The sequence below is a fragment of the Danio aesculapii genome, chromosome 3 (assembly GCF_903798145.1).
Source record: "Danio aesculapii chromosome 3, fDanAes4.1, whole genome shotgun sequence".
NCBI lineage: Eukaryota > Metazoa > Chordata > Actinopteri > Cypriniformes > Danionidae > Danio > Danio aesculapii.
This window is the reverse complement of record NC_079437.1, coordinates 56,486,950-56,508,236: the sequence shown is the minus strand read 5'-3', so window position 1 is coordinate 56,508,236 and position 21,287 is coordinate 56,486,950. Positions and strand designations below refer to the sequence as shown.

Genomic DNA, 21,287 nt, shown 5'->3' with positions numbered 1-21,287 from the left:
CATATTCATAATGGTTTCATGACAAGCATGTTTATGACAGATTTATGACAGGTTTTTTGTCTTGGTAATGTCAAGACAAAACAAAAACAGACTGTGATGTATTTGTTTATGTAAAGTTGTCATAAACAATATTAAAAAACAATGACAGTTGGTATAAGCATGTATAAAATATCATTCACATCATGGAATGTCATATCATGATTATAAAGGTTTCATGACAGCCTTATAAACATCCCTTCAAGTAAAGTGTTACCCAGATTTTCTAGTAAAATCAAGTATTTGGATTGAGAGTGTACAAACTCACTGAAGGAACAAACCAGAATAAAGTATTATCTGTGGGTATCCATCTTACCCTCTTCAGACGTAGCATCGTCTCAGATTTCAGAGAACTGAGCAGCTGCCACAGCGCCACGCAGTGTTTCAGGCTGCACCGACTCAATGCCTGCATACACAATTATATTTCGATCACACATTTGGCTTCATTCATAAAACACAAGCAGAGCAAAGTTTTGTGTAAACCATCCATAATGCTGTTCCAATGTACATTTTCAGATTCATGTACACCTGCACCCGACTACCTGTAAATGCGTAATACTATAGTTTTTTTAACTGATTACACTGAATATTGGTGCTCTGATATAATAGGTGGATCCCAAATTGCATACTTCTGAGGCATTTTGTGGGATAAATAGTATAAGTGGTGGTCACTACTAGTTTGAATGGCATTCACCACAATTTCAAATAATGAATGTGTTTACGGCAAACCTTGAAGACATGTGTTGCCATGTGGTCAGTCATCTGTAGCACATCCTTCAAATAAACGCCTAGCTGCATGTGTGGCTCTCCCCCCGTCATAGCAAGGAAACCGACAGCTAGCTCAACTGTGGACAATGCCTCACATACGTCGCTGTAAGACTGCAGCTCCTTGACGAGGTCGTACTGTGTGAGAGGCTGCAACAACTCCTGTAACAACACATTCATAGTAAGGATTGTACAGACAGCTCTTTGATTTTTATACTTTTTTCTACAATCACATACTCTGTATCAAAAGTTTTTAAATAGTTTATATTTGCTTTTATTGCATAACTTCTATTTCTCCAAATTTAGATTTGTATTGTTATTACTAGCATTATTTTATTGGTGTTATTATCTTTAAGGTCACGGGTGGTTGTGTGAGGATTTCACTGCATATGTACCCATGTATACATTTCTGGAGAGTGCAAAATACGTCCCTGGAGGTAATTTTTTTGCAGTTTTTGTTTTCACAAATCCATCAGAGGTCACGTTTATGCTTTTTCAAAATATCAACTCGTGTGTGCCATTTGCACCTGCTCTTCTCATGTAAATCCACCAGAGGCCGCTGTCGACTGACTGACCGACCGACTGAACGAACCCACCCACTTCTCTAAACCTAACCAAGTGTTTTCAAAAGCACAGATTGACCTGCACACCCCTTCCCTAAACCTAACCGACAGCATTTTTAAAAGCATCGACTGACCCACCAATTCACTTCCCTAAACCCAACTGACAGCGTTTTCAAAAGCACCGTATGACCAGCACCGACCCCCTTCCCTAAACCCAACCGACATTTGTTTTCAAAAGAAATAACTGACCCGCCCACATACTTCCCTAAACCCAACCTTCAGCGTTTACAAAAGCAACGACTGACCCGGCCACCCACTTCTATAAACCCAACCGATTGTATTTTCAAAAGCACCGATTGGCCAGCGCCCACCTCCTTTCCCAAACCCAACCTAGAGTGTTTTTAAAAGAAATCCAGAAAAAGAAAAGTCCTCGGCTGCCTGATTTTTACCACATTTTCAGATCTTACTACATTTTCACCGTTATTTACTTAAATATTTATAATTTCTGGAACTATTCTTCACCAAACTTGAACCCTGTTGTTTCAGCGCCCACCTCCTTTCCCAAACCCAACCAAGAGTGTTTTTAAAAGTAATCCAGAAAAAGAAAAGTCCTCGGCTGCCTGATTTTTACCACATTTTCAGATCTTACCACATTTTCACCCTGTTATTTACTTAAATATTTATAATTTCTGGAACTATTCTTCACCAAACTTGAACCCTGTTGTTTCAGTTTTCAAAAGCAACGACTGACCCAGCCACCTACTTCCCTAAACCTAACCAATAGTGTTTTCACCAGCACTGACTGAACCACCCACTTCCCTAAACCCAACTGACAGCGTTTTCAAAAGCAACGACTGACCTAGCCACCCACTTTGCTAAACCCAACTGACAGCGTTTTCAAAAGCACCGATTGACCAGAACCGACCCCCTTCCCTAAACCCGATCAACATTGTTTTCAAAAGCAACGACTGACCCGCCCACCCACTTCCCTAAACCCGATCGACATAGTTTTCAAAAGCAACGACTGACCCACCCACCCACTTCCCTAAACCCAATCGACATTGTTTTCAAAAGCAACAACTGACCCGCCCACCCACTTTCCTAAACTCAACCGATACCATTTTCAAAAGCACCGATTGGCCAGCGCCCACCCCTTCCCCAAACCCAACCAAGAGTGTTTTTAAAAGTAATCCAGAAAAAGAAAATTTTCACCCTGTTATTTACTTAATTATTTATAATTTCTGGAACTATTCTTCACCAAACTCGAACCCTGTTGTCTCAGTTTTCAAAAGCAACGACTGACCCGCCCACCCACTTCCCTAAACCCAATCGACATTGTTTTCAAACGCACCGATTGGCCAGCGCCCACCCCCTTCCCCAAACCTAACCAAGAGTGTTTTTAAAAGCAATCCAGAAAAAGAAAAGTCCTCGGGCCGCCTGATTTTTACCACATTTTCAGATCTTACCACAGTTTCACCCTGTTATTTACTTAATTATTTATAAGTTCTGGAACTATTCTTCACCAAACTCGAACCCCGTTGTCTCAGTTTACTCCACTCCATCTCTCAAGTCTGCCAATTTACGCGGTGAGCCACTAGGCAAATAGCACTGGTAACCCCTAAACAGCCATCCACACAGAGCTAAGCGGTCAGCTGGTAGTACGAATAGAAACAGAAGCCGCCCCGTAATGTTCGTTTTAAAGACGAAATGCAGCCATACGTGCCTCTGACTACATAATTTGCGCTAGAAATGTATACGGGGCTATGTATTCACAATGAGCATGTGTTGTGTATATGACTCTCTATGTGACAGATAAAATTTGAATTTGTGTAAGTATCTCTTCGGCGAAACTTTAAATAACAACTTTAAGTGCATTGCAAAAAATGCTTTTCTTACTTTTTATCCTGTTTCTAGTTTAATTTTCTAGACAAGTTAAAAATATTGTCTTGTTTTCAGAAAATGAAGTTTGTTTTTCCTTAAAACAAGCAAAATAATCTGGATTTAATCTTATTTCAATGTGAAAACAAGATTATTTTACTCACCCCACTGGCAGATTATGTTCTTGTTTTAAGCAAAAACTCACTTATTTTTCAATCATTATTTATGACAAGACAATATTTTTGGCTTGTCTAGAAAATAGTTCTGATTTAGGAATTTTTAGATATTTGGACTAGAAACAAGTTTAATTAACAAAAATGTTTTATTGCAGTGTTCACTTAAATTGTTAAACATTTATATGATTCATTAAATGCATTTTAATACTAAAGATTTTTACATTCATATTTTTTTCATTAGCAGATGGTTTTATTTAAAGCAACTTACAAATGCATAACACAACAAGCGACTATTAATTAAAATAAAAGTCAAATAAATACGAGAGTGCTTATAATTCTAAATTTCAGATCTCAATCTCAGTATAAGACAGAGATTAATTCCGCATTGAACAAAGTAACTTACCTGCGGAACTTTACCCTTCACATCTTTAAATATGATCTCATAATTTCTGTCTTGTCTGTTCACCAATGTCGGAATCCCCTAAAGCCGACAAAAGAAAACAGTAAGTGAAAGAGACTTATGTATTTACTTATTTGCATAATAAGAGCGAGGAAAATAAGTATTGAACATGTCATGTTTTTTCCTGGAATAATATTTCTAAAGGATCTGTTGACATGGAATTGGGTTTTTACCCAAATCTGGTTCAAACAATACAAACATAAAAATAAAACAAAACAAATCTGAAGAATTAGTTATGTGTAATAACAATGAAATGACACAAGAGGAAAGTACTGAACTACTGATCTTAAAGACGCCTCTCATATGGAGAGTGAAGTCTCATGCATTGCTCAGGTGTGAGTTTTTCACAGACTTCAACAAAGTGTAAAAATCTTGATGGTTCTGTGGGTCTCGTCCATCAAATCTGAGCTTTAATTTGTATTTTGCATTGGATTCAAGTCAGGTGATTGGCTGGGCCATTCTACAGCTTGATTTTCTTTCTCTGAAAGCATCTGAGAGTTTCCTTGGCTGTGTTTTGGATCATCGTCTTGCTGAAATGTCCACCCTGGTTTCATCTTCATCATCCTGCTAATATAGATGTTGGACTGAAGCAGCTGATACTAATTTACACTGATGAAGGGAATAGGGTTGCTGAAGAACTACTGAGAGATTCCAGCTGCTGTCTGGGCGTTCACTGCCTTTCTACACCTCCCTTTCTTCATGTGTTCAATACTTTTTCCCTGCGTCATTTCATTTTATTATGCATAACTTAATTTGTAAACGAATTAGCCTTGTTTTCTTTGCATATATGCATTTCTTTGATTGTTGCCAACATCTGATAAAAATTTGAAGTCAACAGCACCTTTAAAAATGTTTTCTGAGAAAAATGGTAACATGTTCAGTACATATACCACAAAAACAGTCTTAAGTTACACACGTATATCAGTAGGAATAGCCAACAATACACTGTATGAGTCAAATTTTTAGACTGATATGTCAAAAACACATAATTAAATACAATTTGTACATGTATTGCTAAGAACTTAATCTGTACAACCATATAAGGCAGTTTTCTCAATATTTCTCAGTTCCAGATGTTCAAAATATGCATCTCAGCCAAATTTTGCCCAATCCTATCATACCATAAATCAATGGAAGTCTTATTTATTTAGCTTTCAGGTGTATAAATCTCAATTTTTTTTAAAGTGTCCCTTTCTTGACTGGTTTTGTGGTCAAATTGAGCTCTTTAGGTGCCATAACATACATTAACTGTGATGTGTGGTTTCCCTTGAAGAAAGCGGGTGAGGATCTGTTGCTGAATCTTGGGCAGGTCGTACTCCAGCAGTGTTTCCTGTCCACACTCCATGCTGTATTGGCAGTTGGCAAGCACCAGGGGCAGCAGATCCCGGTTGTACTCATAACGGATAACATGCAGCTCTGTCAGTTCAGCGGGGCTTATCTTGTAACTGGTTGAAAGAGGACAAAAAATTATATGGAGAAATATAGCATGCATCTAGGAAATATGAAACATAATCTACTTTATGGTAAACGTTATGATGAAAAAAAGGACATATTGTAAAATGCAGTAAAATCGAGTAACTGTAGTAATTCACTTTCATTGACTAAATTAACCTCTTCAGACCTGGATTATGTTCCAACCTGAATTGACCCTTCGCTAAGCCACACCCAAAAACTGCCACCCACCAATCATGGCTTAGCAACCGTAGCTACACGCAGGGGCTCTGTCAAGCTTTCAAGCGAGGGAAACAGGCCAAAGCATTGTGCATATGGATTGTGCAAATCTGACACCCGGTATCCTAAAAGTTTGGACAGGGTGGTGGAATTTTGTCCCTTTTCAAAACCAAAAACCCACGAGGAGAAATGCCAGCGTGGATCAAGCTCTGTGAGGGGCGCTAAAGGAGCGGAGTTAAGTTGGTTTTGTTTTGATATTCCTGACATATTCAGTGATAGACCGACGGCAATAACTCATACACCTCTTACCATAAACAGATCTAAACTGTGTTTCCTACAAAAAATACAAAGCAGGTTATGTTTCACAGCTGTCTTATTCCCTTTTTTACGCTTTATTATGAGCACTGCTCCGTTTAAGCCTTCGTCATAGTAACTTAGTCATACTAATAGCGAATAGGTCATGATGAGTTATTGATCCAGAAAATATGAATCCGTGAATCTGTTGCTAACTTTACTGAACTTCATATTTCCATTTATTTCAAGCTATGAACATTTGAAATAACAAATCAACAGAACAAAACAGAGATGTGATCACAAACTCAGCACTTGCGATCAATATACTTTACCCGCAGCTGTTTTTCAGTCATTTATAAAGAGCACACAAACATACGACAGTAATAGGTAACTTCCTGTACACTGTTACCTGTCAATGATGCTAATATTCGACACAAATCCACCAATTTCCCCTCTCTGGCTGCTCTTATTATGAATGAACTATGTACAAAAAAAAGTGGTAAAGAAATGAATCAACTGGCTATGCGTAGGGAGCACCTGGGAGATTTAAAATCCCATTAGTGGAGAAGCTAATGGAGGTGTGTTAACGACAAGTTAGGAGTGTTGGGACAAAGATGTGTATTTAAACTGTGTGCTAGCCTATATTCATGAGACACACGAACGACCTGTCTCTGTTCTTACTGTTGCTGTAACAATAAACTACTTTGCCTAAAGACTTCGGAGATCTCAGACTTTGTTATTTTTTGAAAACTTTGACTTAGAAACTTATATAAATATTTTGCAGACCAGAATCTTTTTTCCACAACATAACCACTGACTCTGTAGAAAGTTAGTGCATTCTGTACACTGTATACCTCAGCACGCACTGACCTGCTCTGTGATTGTACATAGCCATCCAGTTTTTTGCTGAATCACTGTTGTTCTCAGCTACGTCCACTTTGTTACAACAACACTAACAGATGACAGGACCTGAAGTGGGACACTCACATTGACTCCATTGTCAAAAAAGCTCAACAGAGGCTGTACTTTCTTCGTCAGCTGAGGAAGTTTAACCTCCCAAAGGAGCTGCTGAAACAGTTCTACACCTCCATCATTGAATCAGTCATCTGCACATCAATAACTGTCTGGTTTAGCTCAGCTACTAAATATGACCTCCAAAGACTACGTCGAATAGTTCGGACTGCTGAGCGAATCACTGGTACAACCCTTCCTACTCCCCAAGAACTGTACTTATCCAGAGCGAGCAGAAGGGCTGCCAAAATCACTCTGGACCCCTCACACCCAGCACACTGCCTCTTTGAACTTTTACCTTCTGGTCGACGCTACAGAGCACTGCGCACCAGAACAGCCCGACACAGAAACAGTTTCTTCCCTCAGGAATCTCATGAACACTTGATGATAATAATTGTGGAACCAACATCACTACTGCTATACACATTTATACACATATACACTTATTTAACAACACACTTTACATGCCAATTTGCACATAACAGCTGCACATATAACGTTGTATATAGTAATAAACATGTACATACACTTGTCAATCTGTATATTTGCACTCACTACTTACTTCTATTTTTAAAAAATATATATTTATTATCTGTTTTTTGTCCTGTCTCTGTTATCCTGTTGCACTGTAGAGGCTCTGTCACCAAAACAAATTCCTCGTATGTGTAAACATACCTGGCAATAAAGCTCTTTCTGATTCTGATTCTGAATATTAGTGAGGGAATATCACAACTGGACGTATTGAACAGGTGGCAACCTACCATAGTACCTTGATTGAGTTCAATTAATTTCTGAGAGTGACACATTCTTTCACAAATGCTTGCAGAAGAGGTCTGCGTGCATGGTTGCTTGATTTTATATCGTGGCCATGGCATAATCATACTTTTGTATGTAATCTTTCAGTGTGTAGCAACTACATACTTTTGAGTGTGTAACAGAAGTATATGCAAGCTTTGGGACAAATTAATTCCTCATTAAGGGACAGTTATGTTGCTTAATAATGTGCCCTGTCAATCGGCTCGACGCATAATCCACATTTCTTTCGTATTTAATTACCTCCCTTATTCAGGGTTTCTGCAGGTTTCACAGTGTTAAATTCAAGACTTTTAAAGACATTTTAAGACCGTTATGAATGAGATTTTAGACCCATAAACGGCTAAAGGCTAAGGAATTTTACGAATGGCTCAGATGGAAAATATTTTTATTTGCCCTATCAAAAAAAATGATCATTTAATACATTTAATGATACAATAATACATCAATAATAAAAAATACAAATATTTTAGATTTTATTTCTTAGCTAAATATTTGAAATACTGTGTAAAAACAAGAAAGCTCTACTTGTATCCATACACTTTTTTTTTCCAACATAAACTTTTTTTAAATAATAAAAATAAATGAACAAATGTTTTAAAAACTATAATGAAATAAATGCATGCACATTAATCTGTCCAGGTTGATGTCTTTGGCAGTAAATACATGGAGAATGTTTAAACAAATGTTATTGTAAGGAAAATAATAAACCATTATGATAAATAACCCTTTTAAATAAAAAGTTTAAAGTTTTATTGAGATGATTGTTGGTGATTGTATGGGTTTTGACCAGATTTGGTAGCAATACATGAACAAAGGGAAATTAAGACCAGTTTAAAAAAGATTTAAGACCTACCACACAATATTTCAGTAAATTTAAGACTTTTTAAGGCCTAAAATTTGGATTTTGAGATTTAAGACAATTTAGGACCCTGCAGAAACCCTGCTTATTGAAGATTTAAGCCAGTGTTTCCCAACCCTTTTCCTGGAGGTACACCAACAGTACATATTTTGGATGTCTCTCTTACCTGACTAATTAACTTCAGGTTTTGGAGTCTCTTCTTATGTTCTAATTAGGTGATTCAGGTGTGTTTGATTAGGGAGACATTGAAAATGTGGACTGTTGGTGTGCCTTCAGGAACAGGGTTGGGAAACACTGATTTAAGCAACAGGTTAATCTGTCACGCACTATTTTTAATGAAGAGAAATCTTGTCAGTTTTTGATAAGCCTTGATAAAAGCTCACAATGTTGTTGCAGATGAAATATAACATGGAAAACATAAATTAAATGTTTTCCATTAGGTTGTAGATCAATTAACAGTCCATCAAACATCTTCACTTAAGCCTCTCTACTTGTTGGTTGGTTTTGTGCATCTGCCATGTTTGTAGTTTAACACTTTTTACCCATGTTTGTAGTTCTAATTGAATTCACGTCCAACACGCAATGTGCTGTGGGCAATATCAGCGGTTAAAGTATGGACGGTTCTACACTTTGTATTTCTACCAGAAATAGACCATCCGGCATACACTTTTCAACATACATGGTTTGGGACATACTATTTAGGACATATAGTATGCAAGTTGGGACACAGCATTATTTTTAACATCGCTTTCGATGACGCAACAGCTCAATCCCACATCTCTACTAGACATGGTTCACAACTATCCTTCAGTGTGACATAAATTATGTGTTTTTTCTCCTCAAAATTCCCACATTATAAAGTGTTTATCATGTTTATAGTGTAAATGTTATAATTAGCTTCTATTTTTTATAATAATTTCATTATTGGAAGGAATATTCCATATCTGCAAAGCAATTTAGGATGAGTTACACCATGATAAACAGTTCTAAGAGTTATGGATTTGTTATATATAGTAATAAATGTTATATAGTAATAAATGACTCAGTGACTACTTTATGAAACAACACAATTGACAACGGATATCTGATGAATCTTACTCTGAGTCCTCCCCGGTGTGTTTTTCCACAGTGTACATGAGGTCATTGTGAATGGTGATGAGGTAACTGACGAGGGCAGTGGAGCACAGGCCCAGGCCACGTCTCTGTGGCAGCAGTACCTGCAGGTCAGCATCCAGACCGAGATCCTTCTCAGTGTAGTCAGCCGGAAGCTTGATCTCTCCTTTCAGAAACAGATCATTTCATGTATCAATTTATGAATCAAACAGGGTCACATCTTAAAGAAATGATCTGGATTTCTGCACTGATAAGTGAACTCAAAGTCATTGTGTTACCCAATATAAAAGAACATGGTTTTGTGTTATTAGTTAAGATGATTTTAGTCTATAGTTGTGCCTTTTAATGATTAGATCACATTTTATAAGTAATCATTTGCAGTAATCTGTAAATAATATGTATGTTTCTTGTCAGTAAAAATCAGGAGATGGCTTACCTGTGTTAGCCAGAGATACCCTTATTTGGTTCCACGTCGACAAGAAGATTTTGATGCGCTTTTCATACCAAGCAGTGAGTGAAGCTGTTTAATGAAAATATCACTATTACTGTGCTGTGCATTTAACATAATCTTTACATATAGAAATAGCATACAGTCACGCACATTTGTGCACACACATATACTGGAACCAGAGATCGCGTTAACCGAATATTTTCCGTCAATGACGGATTTTTTTCAGCAGTGACGGAAAAATCTGAGGGTGATCCGTCATTTTGACAGATGCTGAGGGAGATATATTGTAATGTGTAGATAACTGTAATTCCCACTCCTGTCCAGCTGATGGAGATTGCCCTTATTAATTAGCAATTGTCTTGTTTTGTCTCCTCTTTGTCACCGCTATGTACAGTTGTTGCAAAAATGTCATGGCAGCTGAGTGTGAGAAGTTTCTTTAAACGGCCAAATAGTGATATTTTTATTAAGGGTGAAAAAAGAGGAAGTGATGCAGTGGACGATGTAGAACAAACTCCTCACACTGACAGCGCGTTGAAGAGCTATGGACTGGATGATATGGAGCGCGTTTGTGAGCACAACGGAAGGCAGAGGAGTGCAGCCGCGCCCCTGGTGCAGAAAGAGCGCATGCTGCATGATTTTTGCCCTGCGAAACGAGTGCTTGCAGGATCGGGAAATCCCACATTCAGAGAATCCTGCAAACTTCTGATCACTTCCTTAGGAGAAATGTTTCCTGACTACAAAACGCTGGCTGAAGTGGCGCTAGTAATTCCGGTCTCCAGTGTGGTAGCAGAACGCGGCTTCAGCCTCCAGAACGAAATTAAAACTGTCACGAGAAGTCGACTTCCCGAGGCAAAGACACAGAATTTAATGACAATTGCCTCTGCATCAGCCTCCCTTGATGCGTTTGATTACGCACAGGCAAGCACCCAGTTCAGGTCGACGCGGACCAGGAGGAAGATATGACTTAAGGCAAATAGTCCTACAGAACATCGTCTGAATTATATTTCAAGTTATGTTCTTATATTAGTCGGAATTATATTTTATAATATATCTTGTTGTTTATATCTGCTTGTGTTCAGGTACAAATGGCCGTATTTTTATTCCCTCCACCGTCAGTGCAAAAAAACACATGAAACTTGAACGAATTTTGAGGTTTTGTTCATTTGTCGAATAAATAAATGAATAATTTAGCCTATATGCTCGTTGTGCAAGTTCATGATGAAAATATGAATAAAAAAGCGATTAGACAATATGCTAATTAAATGACGGGTAATAATAGGTTATGACGGAATTTTTACAACCCTCTCCGTCAAAATGACAAAAAATGAGAAAGTCTAACGCGACCTCTGACTGGAACATATTTGTGCTTAATACAACATTAATACCAAAAAGGTTGGGAGAAGAAGTTTGTCTAAAATGCAATAAATTCAAGAATGTGTTTTGTGTATTCTCTTCGGCTTTAATTTCACTGACAAAAGTACATGACAAGATTTTCACTGACCAAATAAACAGTTTTCTGTAACTAGAACTAATTTGCTTTTAATAGCTTCAACACATTCTGTTTAATTACTTTTAAAATCGCTTTTAATTACTGAATTTATTGTTTGGGAATTTGATGTTGTAATTGTTTGGGAAGTGAGAACACTAATTGTGAATGTTTAACAAGCCAATTAAATTCACAATCTGTCATGACACCATATTCAGATGCACAACAGTCTGTGCTTGTCATTGTTTCAACACGAGACAGATCAGGGGCCTCATGTATCAAGGCTGCGTACGCACAGAAACTTTGCGTACGCCAGATTTCACGCTCACTTTGGATTTACTAATGATGAAATTAACTTGAGAATGTGCGTCCGTGCCAACTTCATGCCTGGCCTCCGAGTATTTCTTTTGTGTGTTTGTTTTATTTCCATTGGCGACTCCTAGAGGCTATTGTGTTAAATTGCACACTACAAAGTATCCCACCAACAAAGTATCCTGGCAACTGGTTCTTTCCAAAGGAAACTGGAAGACCGCTCTGGGTTGAGCAAGTGATCTTTGAGCCTTGCAATGCCAGCTGTATGGGACGGGATGATCCGCATGTCTAGCAGGTATATAAGGTTTCCATACCATGCTGTTGACCAGCCAAACATTAAAGCGCAATTTGCAGCGATCGCCGGTTTTCCCAATGTCATCGGAGCGATCGACTGCACGCACATAGCTATAAAGGCGCCATCTGAAGACGAATTTGCATATGTGAATCGGAAACATTTCCATTCAATAAATGTGCAAATAAAATATGATGCTCAAATGTGATTGGGCAGCTGAAATACCAGTGGCGCTGCCTTGATAAGAGCAGAGGGGTGCTGCTATACCACCCTAACAAAGTGTTTCTCTAATACATCTGTCTCCCGCAGACACGGATACTACTCCAGACAGTAAAGTGTCGCCCACAATTGAGGCAGCTCTCTCCTTAAAGGGTGTTAGTCCAGCATCCCCTGTTTCCCTGCCTGTTCGGTCCACACCTTGACGAAGCGCCGCTGTTCTCCTCTTAACCTGCACATTTACATCAGACCATTTCTTTTTTTATTTGTTCACAGTGCGATGTAAACTCTCCCACTCTATTTTTTTTCTTTTGTTATTAATTCCGGAGAACAAACTTGCTAATAACACAGTTTTTCTCCGGTCTACCTCCGATAGGAGCACCTCCGATTCACATTCTGTGAAGTCATTACCATATTTATATTAGGGAGGAAGCAGAGAGGGGTTTTCTGCTCGTGCATGTGCGCTCAGTTTCACGATAATTCAGATGTACATTCACAGCTTTGTCCGTACGCAATGTTTTAGTATCAATTCAACGCAAGTCTTTGTACATGAGGCCCCTGGACTGCAATCAGGTTAGTCAAGGACATTCACTCTGTAAATTTGAAATCACGCTGTTGTAGCACATACAGAAAGAGACTTGATCTAATTACAATAATCTTCCCATGAAAGACACAATCTTGATGTCAATATATATTGTACTCTACTGTGTTATCCCAATAAATGCCTTCTTGTCAATGGTACCAGTACACATTTGCCAGTTACTCATGCTGCTGGTGTGCTTTTGCCTCTCTTGCTCATTAAAGTCTGGATGGTTTAACTTTGATCAAGTTACTGTATCATGCCAGGTTCACACCAAATGTGAAGCGCTCATTCGCATCTCTTCACTCGCATGATGTTCTTCATTTAGTTATGAATTCTACAGGCCACATCAAAGTTAGAAGACCGTCAGCGCTGCGTGTTCAGCTCCTCTGCTTGCATCTCGAGCATCAAGGACAGGTGAATTTTTTTGCTCAAAGTTGAATTTTTAGAACTCGGTTGAAGGTGAATTTCATGTGTTTGAGGCAAACATGTCGTGCATGCTGTGTCATCTGCTCAAAATGGTTTTTTTTCAACTCAGCGTGAAGTTTTAGATACATTTCAGCTGAGGGCATAAAAGTTGAGCACATTCAGTTTAGGGTTTCCTGCTTTTCCCTAGACAGAGTTCTTGCCCGACAGAGATTTCTTTGGATTCCCTCAATCATCTTACAATGTTATTTACAGTGTGTTAGTTGATGAAAGATATTATTATTAATTACAGTGACGATTTATCTTGATTTTTGGCACAAAATAAAAACAATGATCCAACTTTGCTTCAGTAGCAAAGCCTGATATGATCCTTGTAAAACCAAACATGAAACCCTTGTGCATAAACATTTCACCTGCTTATTTTTTTCAAAATAAACTTCTTACCTGCTTTCTGGTCTTGCAGGAACTCGCCTATGGTTTTGTAGGTTAAGTCTGTTATGTTCTGGAACTTCTTTACTAAATCCCGCTGTAGAACCAAGATATCAGGAAGAAACCTCACCAGCCGAAGCTCTGCTTCCTAAAATAAATGGTTTACATCACATTAGTCTCAAACTATCCACACCTTAATCTTACACTTTCAATCTCACATCTAAACACAACTTAAAAGTATTTTGTGTTAACACAATCACGTTTATCCAACTGTATATTTAGTTTAGCTAGTGTAATCTGTACTTATCTCAGGAAAAATGCATTAGGATTGCAAATTCTACCAATATTGTGTCGTTTTGAAATATTTACATATTTTCCATAATTACTCATTGATTTTTTCCACTGTTTTAATACTGATGAACACGCATTTAACTATAACCATAAGCAGTCAATTAAAGCAGTGTGTTTTATTTCTATATAACCAAAACACGTTCCTGTCTACACTTTCAATTGTCCTGTACCATTAAGGGTAAAAATAAACAACAACAATAACAACAACAAAAAACCTTTAACAAGCAGGGGTCTGTTCTTCGTACGTGGATTACTCAATTAGCTCGATTTAGTTATTGACGATTTGACGCGATCCAGGATCGTTTCGTTCTTTAAAACTGATCCGAGAGTTGTTGTCATAGTAACAGTTCTGGTAGCTCAAACCTGCTAGCGAGCAGGCTCATTTCATATAAACAGGATTAGATCGGGTCAGTACCAGCAAAGATAATATCGAAAGAATCTACCAAATGCTGATATTTTCTTACAGCAGTTATATACACTTGGGAAAAAAGTGAATTTTTTTTTTTACTATATATATATATATATATATATATATATATATATATATATATATATATATATATATATAGTTAAAATATATATTAATAAAACTTATATATAAGTTAATATAAACTTAATATATATATATTAATAAAACATATGCAATCTGCACTCCGAAATAAAAGTACAAAGACTGCCACCTGGTGGTTCAAAGCAAAAATTTATTGATATGAACTTTTTAGATCGCTTTAGTACAATTTGTATATGATAGACATGCACAATATGCGACTTTTTAAAGGAATAAAACATTTATGCAGTCATGAACATGTCTTGACAGTTAATATGACGGTGATTTGATGCTTCACAAAACTTGCAGACACCTTTACCAATATCAAAATGCTTTTGTAAACATCCAGTTTTTCTTTAGACCGATTAAGAAACCGGCTAGAATAATACTACTATGGCTACTATAATAAATAAAATCCGCTCCAACTGTAAAACTAAATAAATTGCTACATACTCTTGACACATGAAAGTGTAAAGCCTGCAGCCCACAACAAAGGTGGAAAGTTATTGCGTATCATATTTAACAAACCTTTAACTACGAATTTGATGTAATTTAGCTCACATGGATAATTGAATATTAATCAGATGATGTCATTACGTTGCTGTGCGGCCAGCCAATCGTTGCATTGCTGATCATGATTTCGAGGATCGATTGATCTGTCCTTCATAACACACGCAGCGATCTCAGATCAGTTCATCCAGACATTTTAATCTGATTCATGAACTTGTTTGAAGAACCAAATTAACCAGAGATCAGTTATCAAGATTAAAAGATCCAGGATCTGACAAATCATCTTCGATCATTTAAGCGAGCTACGAAGAACGGACCCCTGTACAACATGAATCTTTATTGCTGATGAACATCTTACCCTCTGAAGGAATCTCCAGAGCACAGGCAATGTGTCCCTGCCATTATTCTGCTCCACAATATGGGTAAGACTCATCAGTGAGACCTTCTTCCTGCTGCTCCAGATGGATGAATTATGAATGAGGGAGTTCTGAGGCAGAGAACGCAGGAAACGCCCTGGTTCCCCAAATGTCAGCTTCATCACCGGATTAGAAGATACTCGCTCATCTTCCCTGATGAAGGTGTTTACTTCCTTTAGCTGATGCTCCAAAACCTGAGAGAGATTGCATGAAAAAGGGGCTTCAGTGAACAACCATTTCAAATACTTTGGTTTGTTTGCGAGTACCTTTGAAAGGTGGAACAGTTAATCAACCATTCCATCTCATTCAACTAATCGGTTTTTGCCTAATGTTACATCCCTACTCAATCTACCTATGTAAAAGTTAGAAATCTTATGCGTTCTGTGATCTACTAAAAGATGGAGTGGTGTTTACCTTCAGATGATGTGTGATTACATCATTATTCATGGCATTTTCCCACCCATTTCTTGCATCTTTAGTGGAAAGGTTTGGATCATATGGAACAGGCCCTGCTTACAAGGTGACATTGCTTGAATTAATGAAACCGGACTAGTATGGCAAGTGACAAATGTAAACTGATTGTTGCTGGTGTTCTTACATTGGCTGGTCTGATGGGGTTCCAGTAGACTGTGGATGGCCAAATGGATGGTAGAGACTGTATCATCCACTCCTTTGCCCAGTGCTTTGCTCAGCTGCTCCATGTCTTTCAAGAGATGTTGCATAAGAAATGCATCAGGATGCACCACAGCAGGCTTGATAATCCGCATTATACTCTGAACAGAAACATGCAAAGATAGGAGATACTAGTAAAAGTGCTCTCAGAAAAATCTTGTCTTCAATTCAAACAAATCCGTCCATCTATCCATCCATCAAAGTCTGTCAGGCTTGTGGACGAGTACAGTTTTAGGTGTGAAAGTTGTCCTCTCTACACTTCTTGAATTTTATTTTTAAAGAATGGGCCTATACGGTTACCTTTTTTATACGTTTAGTGTATCACTAAGGCCCAATCCCAATTCTATTTTTGTACCCCTACCCCTTCCCCTTAGCCCTTAAAACCGAGTGTGAAAGGGAAGAGCTTTAAAATTGACCCTTAAGAATTGGGACAGCACTACAGCACCTGCACACGTCTTCGCGATCTCTTGCTTCATATGAGATCAGACGATCGCGACTGCTGTAGTTATTCTAGTTGCTTTATTATTTGGTATTTATCTTCAGGAAATCACTGAAGGCATATATTATGTTATCATAACGATCTAATGTGGCAATAAGATCGTAACTATACTGTGTATTTACACCGTGGCCATATTCATCAATGTAAACACACCAAAAACCACATTAACATTATAGCAGAAACTGTAAAAAGGTCATTCCCAGCCACTAGACTTTTCTGACAGGGTATTCGAGTGTCATCGAGTTTCAGAATGTTGTGGGACTGCAATACAGGAGTTATTATTATGGATTATAAATAGCGAAATTTTGCGTTTTTTTTATTTTAGCATTTTTTTTTTAAAGCATGGCAGTAAAACATGAGCGCGGTTATGAATATATTAAAACATGTGCTTGTTTGTTGTAAAAATTCGTAATAATGACAAAAAAAAAACTAATTTGTGGATCTCCTTACTTCCGGGTGCAGCTATCCTGCCGTTGTGGCTGGTGTATCCTGGGAAATTTTCCCTTGGTTTCGAGTGTGGTCCTGAAAAATCTCAGTTCGAAGGGGTGGATACCCCTTGCTCTTAACCATACGCCTTCAAGCTAGAGAATTGGGACACCCCTACCCCTTCACGGGAATGCACAAAACGAGGTGTTGGGGTAAGGGCAAGGGCTAAAGGGTTGAATTGGGATTGGGCATAAATCGTTGACCTGGAGACAGTCAATAAGGACACTTGTTGACATGGGCTAGGCCAATACTGGGACCACATCACCTTAGGGTGTACTCATACTAGGCACGGTTGCCTTAAACTGTGCCTGAGCACGATAGTCCCCTATCCCCTCTCCCTCTTGGCGTGCAATCACACTGCAATTTTACCTTCCAAGCCCGATCATGCTTACGTCATCGATGATGCGACTGTTACCTCCATAAATTAGGAAGAGAAGTGCTCTCGCTTAGTACAATGGAGATTGCTTTAGTTATATTGTTGTGTATTATTTTAAGACTTTTGGTATGCGATGACACACAGTCAAATATTTTGCTGAACAGATCCATCACTTTTGACACTCAAATATTTTCATGAAAGTCGTGCTGCACATATTGTGAGCTGAAGGGGTTATCTTTAAAAAAAATTATGACAGTTCGCTTGCACTGAAAAGTAAGAAGGATTGATAAATCCATATGAAACAGTCCCTTGAAAGTGACATCGCATCCTGGGCAGGCCAACTGAACAGCACCCAGGTGAGAAACGGTGCACTCACACTTGTCAAACAAACTGGGGATATGGGGTCAACCATGCGCGGGCACAATTCGCATAGCCTAGTGTGAGTACACTCTTAGTTTATTGTTTGTTTACATTCACTAAATAAGCAACTGTTCCCAAAAGTTATGACCTTGTCCAATGATGTTATACATATATCATTTGAATGCTCTGTCGGATTATAGTCAGCATCACATCTACAAAGAAATCATTTGCAATTCACAAATATAACTATTGTTAATAGTCATTGCAAATAACATAAGTGTTACTTATGTTGTGTTGCTATATTTTAATACAATTGCATTTAATCATCTTGGAGGATTTTCAAAAATACAGTAGGGGAAATAAGTATTCGACACGTCACCATTTTTCTCAGAAAACATATTTCTAAATTACTTGAAATTTTCACCAGATGTTGATAAAAACTTAAGAAATGCATTTATGAAAAGAAAACAAATCTAATTAGTTTTCAAATTAAGTTAAGTGTGTTAAAATGAAATGTCGAACACATGAAAAAAGGAAGGTGTAGAAAGGCAGTCAAAGCCCAGACAGCAAGTAAAATCTCTCAGACGTTATTTAGTAATCCTCCGCCCTTCATCAGTGTAAAATCAATATCAGCTGCTTCAATTCAACATTAGCAGGATGATGAAGATGAAACTAGAGTGGAAATTTCAGCAAGACAATGATCCAAAACACAGCCAAGGAAACTCTCAAATGCTTTCAGAGAAAGAAAATCAAGCTGTAGAATGACCCAGCCAATCACCTGATGTGAATCCAATAAAAATACTAAATAGAGATCAGTTTGGATGGACAAAACAAGATTTTTACACTATTGAAGTCTGTGGAAAAACTCACACCTGAGCAATTCATGCCTTTTTTTATATATTGATTAGTAACGCTGGATATTTGAAAGACTTGTTTCAGATTTCTTCTGGAATGATGAGTTGTTAATGTTCATAGCCTGTTTAAAGCATTAATTGAATCAAGATATATAGAACGCAGTACCTGTGGATTGTTCTGAGTTCCTATCAACATGGACATGTGTGTGAGCAGTCTGAGAAGAGCGAAGGGGGCAGGTGACATGTTCTTGGTGTCCTGCATATCAGGGAGGTCACGGCGTTGAGCATCACCCAGAATGTGTCCAGACTGAGTACGATCCCCTCTGTATAGATAAAACAATTAACTCAAAAAATACTTCTGTTTGAAGAAACATACACATCTCAAACAATGTCATCTTTGCATCTAAAATGATTTAACTGACTGAATGACACTTAATGAGTATCACGACTTCAAGTAAAGTGCTACCAATAAAACAGGAAAAACACACATTCACTACAAGAGTAACTTACTGTATTTGCATGGGTCGGAAACCATTAACAGGTATGTGGTTGGAACCACCTATTTCTGCATTACAGTCTGGACAGAGACTACGCTCCATAGGTTGACCACACTGGAAAAATGTATGAAATTATGTACATTTTGGGAGAACAAAATAATAATTTTGTAATTAAATTAAATTCAGTATTAATATACAGTATATGCACTAATGGTAAACCAAATCATAGGAAATAAGTGACAGGACCTACCTCACCAACAGTGCATGGATGACCATTAGGACAGACTGTTAAAGAACATCAGAGATTTAGAAAGACTGAAATATATTTTGTTTCATTTCAATGTAGAATGCCTTGTCAATGTCAAAGCGTTTATAATTGTGTGTTTAAGTTCAAGATTTCCAGAAATTTTCTGAAATGACAGGAATTACTGGAACTTGTTTACAAATGTATTTGTTGCTTTTTATGTACTTTTACTTACGTATTCAAATATTGAAATCAAAACGTTCTTATATTAACGATATAGTTTGCGACCATTGTTTTATGTTTTGTTGCAAGTAATTGCATAATCATAATCATGGAACTTTTTGATAGAGTATTCCCATGTGTCAGTGGGCATAGATTTAATATTACTCTTGTAGTAACATGGTAATGCAACAGAATGCCATCATTTAACGTTGTATTTCCGAATAACTGGATGACTAATAACTTTTTATTACTAAATTCAGATAAAACTAGCAATTTGTTGCTATTTTCAGACCTGAACAACCCTAATTTTCACGTTTTGCAGCATGTTGTTTAAATAGCAAATCCATTTGCACCACTATGTGGACTCATGGGTGTGCCAGTCTAGAAAGGTGGTGTGTTAAGGCGCATTGTTGGCACGTTGCTATTTTGAGGAATTGATATGGGCAGCGCCACTTACCAACTAAAAGCTGGTCAAAAGACCAGCGCAGAGCGTGTTGGTTGTGCGCCTATGCGAGTCCAAATGCTTGCACATTTCTTAATACACACAGGATGTACACCAATACACAAATAAACACTGAAAACTGAACTGACACTGTTTCAATTTACTATGATCTTCTATGTGAAGCTTTGACAAAATCTACATTGTAAAAGCGCTATACAAATAAAGGTGAATTGAATTGAATAAGAATAGGACTTGTGTTTGGACATAATATATATATATATTTTGACCACACTTCGTTATTATTGCTAATTTATTCGTTTGCTGGAAATTAGAACTGAATTTAGAAATAGTTTTGAAACAAATCTTCATGCTTAAACGAAATTAAATATGTAGGCTAATGGATGTCTTCAGTGGAGTGAGTACGTTTCCTTATCCACGAAAGTAAAGGAGTAAAGTAAAGTAAAGAGGCCGAATGATGGAGGCTCTTTCTATATCCTCGTGCTGCAGATGGTCTGTTTAACTGTTTTCTCGCTAGTGACGCATTCAGTTTTTCCACTTACAAAGTCCGCAATGTAAATAGCAAATGCACCATGGTGCGATGCTACTGACTCTTAAAGGGAATGGGAGATGAGACTCGGATCGGTTTAATGTACGTTATGCTCAAAACACACCCAGAACTAATTTCTTCCATCAAGAGCAATAAGCGAATAAGCACAACACCGTTTGACCATGAGCCGTGACGCAGATCATATTTTTCCAGCTTTAAAACAGCAAAAGTGGATTCGGACACACCCTTAATGGTTTTGCACCATGCGCTTTAGACTTTGTGCCTAGATCATTAAAATAGAGACCCTCGTCTTTAGTCAAAAATTTAAGGGGTGATATTTAGTAACACCTTGTCATTTGGAGGCCACATTTCAAGCATCTGTAAAAGTGTTGCCAAATTTGACATATGCTATCAACATCTAATGCGTTAA

At 37.7% G+C, this 21,287-nt stretch overlaps 1 protein-coding gene across 1 annotated transcript in view; it reads right to left on the bottom strand.

Annotated features, from left to right (window-relative positions):
• Nucleotides 1-21,287, bottom strand: part of rnf213a (ring finger protein 213a) — a 101,582-nt gene that overhangs the window by 3,653 nt on the left and 76,642 nt on the right. Inside the window, exons 54-66 of the mRNA XM_056454272.1 lie at nt 19,653-19,687; nt 19,416-19,516; nt 19,072-19,228; nt 16,257-16,431; nt 16,073-16,167; nt 15,601-15,852; nt 13,850-13,982; nt 10,079-10,162; nt 9,628-9,808; nt 5,122-5,323; nt 3,822-3,899; nt 766-963; nt 353-442 (exon numbers count right to left, since the gene is read on the bottom strand). Coding sequence (XP_056310247.1) covers nt 353-442; nt 766-963; nt 3,822-3,899; nt 5,122-5,323; nt 9,628-9,808; nt 10,079-10,162; nt 13,850-13,982; nt 15,601-15,852; nt 16,073-16,167; nt 16,257-16,431; nt 19,072-19,228; nt 19,416-19,516; nt 19,653-19,687 — 1,781 coding nt within the window. The remainder of the gene's footprint in view (nt 1-352; nt 443-765; nt 964-3,821; nt 3,900-5,121; nt 5,324-9,627; nt 9,809-10,078; nt 10,163-13,849; nt 13,983-15,600; nt 15,853-16,072; nt 16,168-16,256; nt 16,432-19,071; nt 19,229-19,415; nt 19,517-19,652; nt 19,688-21,287) is intronic.